At 34.1% G+C, this 8,377-nt stretch overlaps 1 protein-coding gene across 1 annotated transcript; it reads left to right on the forward strand.

Moving 5' to 3' along the window:
- Positions 2,670–7,653, forward strand: LOC107633334 (xaa-Pro dipeptidase). Its single transcript, XM_021117342.1, is given in 16 exon segments — positions 2,670–2,906; positions 3,003–3,063; positions 3,163–3,258; positions 3,368–3,698; positions 3,700–3,755; positions 4,253–4,380; positions 4,692–4,734; positions 5,209–5,248; positions 5,316–5,332; positions 5,429–5,518; positions 5,674–5,744; positions 6,191–6,244; positions 6,353–6,458; positions 6,538–6,606; positions 7,037–7,180; positions 7,299–7,653. Coding segments are annotated over 16 exon segments (1,638 nt in total). The 5' UTR covers positions 2,670–2,724; the 3' UTR covers positions 7,449–7,653.

Here is an 8,377-nt window from a genome sequence, read left to right on the forward strand (position 1 = left end):
CCATGTATGAAACTACTAGTTGAGCAGACCTAAACACGATAGAATCCTCTTCATCATATGCTATTTTACCATCATAATGAATAGATAACAACGAAATTTCATAAATTGTACAGAGTAAATAGAAGATCAAAATCAAAGAGAATGATGAGCTATTACTACTGAGTTTCGTTCTCAACCAATCTCGGTAGATTTTTTATAGAGGAGCCAGCATGAAGTTAGCCGGGGGGAAGGGATGGCAAACTTCATATAATACATGAAGTTCGCCAAGGGGCAGCGAACTTGACCTCAACGCAAAAAAAATGGAATCTCGGAAATTAAAATTCGAATAATTCTTTTGAGAAATAAAGTTTTTTTTTATTTTGTAACGAAAAAAAAATTTGGAATAATTTATTTTGAAAAACAATGAATATTTTTAATTAAATAAAAAAATCTGCAACAAGGACTTGAGGGGAGATAGAGCAACAAGGTCCATAGATGAAGCTGCATAAGGGTAGGACATAGGCCTACTACCTTTTAGTATGTCATTCTTCCTCCATACAAAGTACTCAGGTTGGACTTACATCAAGAATATTAGGCTTATATCCAATACAAACTTAAGTACCCGATTAACATAGGTTGGAATCTCAAAAAAGAAAGAAAAGAGTCAGAAAAGATGATTTTAATTAATGAATAAATAACCATATCGGATTACAAAAAATTCGATAACCCAAGTTCCTCACCACCTCAATGACCATCACAAGCCTGCATTCTCCACCCACACCTACACCTATGCCCTCTTAGGAATAGAACTAACCAATTCCCACCATCAATGCCACCCGCCTTCAGCCTTCCACCCTCCATCTCTTAAACCGCACATCCACTTTCACTCGCCGCTAATCTTGGAAAACCACCTCTAACAAGACATAGCTCCACCACGTTGCCTTTGGAATTGCGGCCTCTTCGAAGCTTTGGGAGTAGAAAAAAAATACATTAAGCTATGATATAAGGTGACGAAGATGTGTAGTGTGCTATGGTCGGGTGACAAAGTTAGCTCCACCTGAGAGGGAGAGTGGTTGTCACAAATCGTGTTAGAAATGCTGGCATTAGGAATGGAGAATGTGTGAATAGCCCTGATTTCTTGGATTCCATTGGTTATCGTTACCCGACTTGGATTATTCCATTAATTTTGGAAACGCAGTGAATGAAAATTTTGATTTTTGAATGTGGGTAGTGAGCTTCTTATTCTAGTTTTTAGTAAGAAAAATTATGGGTTAATAGTCAAATTAGTTCTTGAAAGATAAGACATTCTTTAAATTCATCCATGAAATTTTTTTTCAATCAAATTGGTCCTTCAAAGATTACGAATTAATCATATATATCTTTCAGTTACTCTACTCACAATTTTTGTCAAGGATTGATGATATAAAGTGTTAACTGATAGCATACATGACACATAACATATTTAATTGGACATTAACTAAATGGTGACGTCTCTGGTGGATGAAAGTGTTTGGTGACTAAGATGGCTAAATAATGTGTTTGGAGGAAAAGTTGACATGTGGAAGGAGATATGTAGTTGATGGTGAGAAGAAGATCTGCTGAAGTCTTTGAAAAGGGTAATCTTTTGTCTAACGTCAATAGTGACAAAGGAGAATATAGTAAATTTGCTATATCAGAGTAGGTGAAGTTTTTCTCAATTTACAAAATTTACCTGATTTTGCATCAGATTTAAAATACAAATATGATTTGATTTATTATTTGTTACAAATTGCATTAACTTAACAAAATATTACAAATAGTTGAATACAATTATTTATTATATCGTTTTATTTATTAATTTTTTTAAGTATCTCCTAATCTAATAAATTAAAACTAATTTATTACGATACTGAATTTTATTTGAGGATTTATCACTACTTGCTCCATCCTTTTAATTATTTATTACCACTTTTTTTCTATTATTGGTCAGCCCTTTTTTAGTTTCAGACCTTTTTATTTTTCAATCCCCTCCAATAGCCCACCTAAATAAAACTCCTTTTCTGGAAGCCAATTTTCATATTTGCCATTGCAATTAATCATTTAAACTAACTAAATATGTTTAAAAAAATCTATCAATTTAGTCACTAGGTCATATTGGGAATAGAATTTTTGTAATTGAAAAAAATTACTAAATTAATAAATTTTCATAAATATATTTGGTAACATCTAATTAGGCATATTAGGTATTATATATGTTATCAATTAACGTTTTACAGCATCAATCTTTAAAGAAAATTGTTAATGGAGTAGCTAGAGGACAAATATGATTAATTCGTAATTTTTGAAGGACCAATTTGATTAAAAAAAATCTTTCAGGAATGAATTTGAAGAATGTCTTATCTTCTAGAGACTAATTTGAATATTAATTCAAAAAACTATTAATAGGATGAAAATTTTTTATGATAATTTTGAATTTGTGGATTAAATTTTTAAGAGGATTCTTTGAAAATAAATTTGAAGTATAAACAATATCGTGTACTTTTATTTAGGGATCTGGATTTGAATGACATTTTTAAATTTAATAGTTGAATATTTTTGTCAAATGGAATAAATTTTGTGTGGGTATATAAATAGTTTAATTTTTTTTTTGTGATAAAAAATGATTATTTATACTTAATTAATTAATTATAGAAATGATTATTTTTTAAGCATTTTCCTGCTAAATAATTAGGCTGGTGGAGTGGAGAAATAAACTTGAAGGCAGCCATGGCATCGTCGCTGTCGCCACCCAAAGTTCCGATGGAGCTCCACGTCGGAAACCGGCAGAAGCTTCTGGAATCCCTTCGCCAACATCTGCTTCAGTCAAGCCTCCTTCTTCGCGGCTTCGTCCTCCTCCAGGGTGGCCAAGAGCAAACGCGTCACGACACTGATCACCTCGAGCCCTTCAGGTTCTTCATTTCCACACTCGTCAACATTATTAATTAGTTAATAATCAATCATTTGCAGTGCTTACTGCCTGATTTCTCTTGCTTCGTATTTTGCAGGCAAGAGAGTTACTTCGCCTACTTGTTTGGAGTCAGAGAACCTGGTTTCTATGGAGCTATTGTTAGTTCATTTCATCTTACACAATTTTCCATGTACAATTAAATAATGTTTTTGATATAGTAGAGTATAGCTGATTATGATTTGTGTATGTTGTTTAAGGACGTTGAAAGCGGGGAATCTATACTCTTTGCTCCTCGGTTACCTGATGAGTATGCTGTTTGGTTGGGAGAAATAAAACCACTCTCCTATCTTAAGGTGATTCAATTGAATGATTAATAAGCATTGAGTATTCCTTCATGGATTTGCAAGTTAAATTCTGTGTTTTTGAGGGTCACATCTTTGGACTTTTTGATTCTTCTTGCAGGAACACTACATGGTTAGCACGGCATGCTTCACAGATGAAATTGCAAGTGTTTTGCAAGAGCGTTACAAGGGTTCGGGGAAACCCTTGCTCTTTCTCTTGCATGGCCTAAACACAGATAGCAACAATTTCTCTACACCAGCTGACTTTGAGGTTGTCAACGCTCTTCTTGTTGTTTTGATTAAGAAATGGATTAGTATAGTCATTTGCTTCCATTGGTGTCATATTATTTCTTACCCGATAATGTTGTTGCATCTGATCTCAGTTGCACCAATGCTGTTTGTTGTTATTCGTGATGACATGGTTGTACTTGCACATTTCTTCCTTTGGAAACATGGAGATTGCTCTTATCCAGTATGCAAATGATATTAGCTCTGAAGCTCATGTTGAGGTAACTAATTGTCATGCCTAAATTTTTGCTTTTCTCCTGAATATTGTTTAATATTGATGTGAAATGTTCTGACAGCCATGGAGATAACTATCCCAATAATATTTCATTATGCATGTACTTTACAGAATTTCATTTGAAAACCCTTATAAACCATTATCTTCTTGACACCTATTTTATAGTTAGCAATAATCTTCTGAGTTTTTTTACTTTTTTTGTAGCTTTTAAATGAAAGTGATTATGGGAATTACCTTTTAGATTTAATGATATTTTCGTAGATAAAACAAGGTGCTGATATAGAACAAATAGTCCACAAAGAGGACTAGCTTCATTTACTTTGTTACATTTCTTCCCTTTTTATTCCGTGTAATGGATTTAAGTAACGGAATTAGGAACATTTGTTTGGGGTTTTAAAAGATATCCTATCTATTGGTAGGGGAAAATGATATATAATATCAACAAACTTGAAACGAATTTTGTTGTACATCACAATGAAACAGATTATGAGAAAAGCTAAAGTGGGCATGAAGGAGTATCAGCTAGAAAGCATGTTCCTTCACCACACCTACATGTATGGTGGATGTAGGCATTGCTCCTACACATGTATATGTGCTACTGGTGATAACAGGTACACCTCTTTGATAATGCAACTGTACACTTTTTTATTCATATGGTTCTTGGATAATTCGGTCTATGTCCATTTGTAAGGAATACTTCTTGGTTCTGTTTACCCATAGTAGAAACTGAGTAGTTGAAACACTGTTTAATTTGTTGCTTCATGCCCATATCTGTTCTGCAGTAGCAAAATGAAGGATCATTTACATTTTTTAACTTCAAGTGCTATTTTGTGATACCGTGCATGAAGTTTTCATATTATTTATTATTTATGTTTTTTAAGTAGCTGCATTCTATGTCATAAATATTTGTGCATCAATGCAGTGCTGTTCTCCATTATGGGCATGCAGCAGCTCCAAATGACAAGGTATGGCATATTTATTCCCTTGTTTTTTTGGTCATTATGTTTGCAGGCGATGCTATTAGGATTGATTGGCTATCAGAATTCTGGTCATTAAGATGATTGGTTGTTGTTTGCAAAATTTCTCTGTGCTATATGGTGACTTTATATCTGACAAATCACCATTCTAAAGTGTTGAAAGATTACTTTTTCTGACTCTTTTAGAAAGAGACCAAATAAGATTATTTCTTTTGTCTGAATTCATGGTTAGTAGTTGTTTACTCCTAAGGATTTCGATTGATTGGTTTTTGTTGCAAAATTTTGTGTGCTATATGTGACTTTATATGTGACAAATCAACATGCTAAAGTATTGAAAGCTTACTTTTTTCTTTTCCTTTAGAAAGAGACAAAATAAGATGAAGCTATTGTCTGAATTTCGATGACCAGTACTTGTATACTTCTAAGGTTGTGTAAGTTTTAAAAACATCCCTTTTTTTGTAGACTCTGGAAGATGGAGGGATGGCACTACTTGATATGGGNAGTCTATCCATTAGCAAATAAATCTGTTCTTTGCGATAAAATTGCGAGTAATCTTACTGTGTCTTCAGACATGACTGCTAACTTGGCATAGCACTACATATCTTTGCTGTTCTTGTATTTTATTGTTTTAGTTATACACTATCCTGTACTAATATTGTTCTGTTATTGTACCAGGCATTAGTGGTATGTGAATTCTCACTTTATGCTCAATTTATACTTTTCTGTGCAGATAAATCGAAAGTTTACGATTGATCAGTCTCTCATATATAATGTAAGTGCTTTCTTCTAATAAATCCTATTTTATCAAAGTCTAAACAAAGATCTTTACTTTGTGCACACTGCACAAATCTGTACCACTGCAGTTTAATCCCGCACTGCTGTGCATTTTCCCCTACAGTTCTTAGTTCCAATTTGCATGTTATGCAGGCTGTCCTTGATGCTCATAATGCTGTTATATCTGCAATGAAGCCTGGAGTATTCTGGGTTGATATGCACATGTATGATCAAATACCAGTATTGCTTCTGACTGATTCTGATAAAATACTGTAGACCCTAAGATGTCTGTGATCCTTGGTTTCAAGTGGTAATGGTTGTGGACAAGTAAAATTATATGTGCTTTATTTAAGCTTCTGGGTTTTTAAATATAACAATTTTCATGAGCAATTAAGTGTATCTCCTCCCCCCCGGGCCCCTTTTCTTTTCTCTTTCTCTCCCCTCTTCTTTTTCCAATATATTTTGGGGGTGCAAATGTGCAATTTTTGATATTGTATGCTGATTTTCAACGTTATTTATAATGAAAACAGTAAGACGAATTTATGCAGGGATCAGAAGTCTGAATGAGTTAATATCCATGGATGGGTTTTTTATATTGAAAATTCCTTTATTACTCTCACGTGAAGGTACATTGCATTGTTGCCTCTGATTTCCTTTTCTAACATTGCAGATTAGCAGAAAGAGTCATTTTAGAGGCACTAAAGAAGGGACAAGTTGTTGTAGGGTAATAACATTTTTATGTGTTTTGTTTATTGTCTTCATGGAGGGAAAACAAATTGAATCTTGATACTACCTCTTGTGTACTGTTAGCTAAATTGTATTTTTGGTGTAGTGATGTTGATGAGATGGTGCCTGCACGCTTGGGTGCTGTTTTTATGCCACATGGTCTCGGCCATTTCCTTGGTCTTGATACACATGACCCTGGGGGCTACATAAAGGTCTTTGTGTAACTTGCTCAGTCACATATTCCACTGTCTTTTTCCCCACTCATATAATGAAAGTTGTTCTGATTTGTAGGGTCTGGAAAGAAGAAAGGAACCTGGACTAAAATCATTGCGTACAGTCAGAGAGCTCCAGGAAGGAATGGTTAGTTATGGCTTTTTTGAGTTAACAGAACTTCCTATAATATGCAAGGGTAGTAGGCTAGTATCTGCCTATCTTGGTAGTTTACCATTTTTGTTTTCTATTGGGTTAATCTACATTAGGAATGACAGTAATGATACACCTGAAACTTGTTTTCTATTTTTATTTTTTAAAGGATAAAAAAAAAAAAGAATCTTTTTGGTTTATTAAGCCATCTAGCTGCCCTCTATATTCTATTTGAAAGATTTGTGACCCAAAGTCCCAAAGTCTTCATTGGAGCTTTACTTGTTAGTCTTTTGGGCATGGTAATGCTGAACGTTAAAATCAAAAGAATTATTATTATAATTGTGAACCCTTGTTTGCTTTAGTTGGTACTTGGTTTGGTAGTAGAAATATGAACTTGGTGATAAGTAACCTTGGTTTACTCTTATAGGTCATCACTGTGGAACCTGGATGCTACTTCATTAATGCTCTGTTATGCCCAGCCATGAATAGTCCAGAAACCTCCAAGTTCATCAACCAGGAAGTAATTAAAAGATTTAATGGCTTTGGTGGAGTCCGTATTGAGAGTGATGTGGTATGCGATTTGTTGAAACCTTGTTTGTCTATTTTAGTTTATCATTTCCATTTTTTCAATATCATTATGTAGGTGTAATCCTTATCTGACTTTATTTATATGTTTATGATGTATTCAGCTGGTTACTGCCGCTGGTTGCTACAATATGACCAAGTGTCCCAGGGAAATAAAGGAGATTGAAGCAGTGATGGCAGGAGCACCATGGCCTATTAAGAAGACTTTGTCTAATCATGTAAATGAGAACAGCTCTCTCTCGGTTTCTAGCTAGTTATATGCATGTATGGCATAGTTGTATAATATTAGAAAATACTTCCTCAGTGTGAGCTTTTCTTATCAGAGATGAGACTGCAAGTTTACTTAATAAATTCCAGTCGTGGAGGATCATAAATTCCGTAAGAATATGAATCACTACCAAGTCTCGACTCTCGAATTTCTTTTTTTGGGGACTTACTATGAAATCGTGTGTTTTTTCATTTGATTAAGCAAAGTTATTATATAATATACCCTCCAAAGGAACACACATAAAAAGCAGCAGCATTATCAGCATCATGGCCTTGGAGAAATGTTTAAGTACCACAGTAGGAACAGCAAGATTTCAATGTCTTTTTCCATTGTCCATTGTCTTAAAGGATAAAACTTGTTTTCCCAACTTAACAGAGGATTTAACAAGTCCTTGCTACACACAACAGTATCAAAGTCAAATTCATCTCTTTACTCAACTGGTGGTACCTCTAGGTAATCCCCTTTCGCTTTGAATGCTCATGAAAACTGAAAAGGTAAATGAAGGTGATTAGTAATTACCATTTACACAAGTAACACAACCCTTTTTTTTTGTGACTCGTAACACAACCCTTTGATAGCCTTAATTGCTTCTTGTAAGGTTTTGAATTTTTTCTTCACACAATAGGGAACTATGACTAGAAGCCATGAAAGTGCATATAGTGGGGTTGTGTTTTATGTAGAGTCAAACTTTTTTTTTTAAAATCATACTATGTATGTACTTTTTTAAAATACAGCTTATAGGAGGTACTGACGTATCACATGTTACAAACTTGGAGAATCAAGAAGTCCAAGAATTGGTTCCTTGGTTAAATTTTGTTGAAGTTGCAGCTAGTTAGTTCCTTGACTTAGTCTTAGAGGAACTTATCTCTCTCTCTCTCTCTCTCTATATATATATATATGAGTGTTCTTAGTTGT

This window comes from Arachis ipaensis, chromosome B03 (genome assembly GCF_000816755.2).
Source record: "Arachis ipaensis cultivar K30076 chromosome B03, Araip1.1, whole genome shotgun sequence".
Classification (NCBI taxonomy): Eukaryota; Viridiplantae; Streptophyta; class Magnoliopsida; order Fabales; family Fabaceae; genus Arachis; species Arachis ipaensis.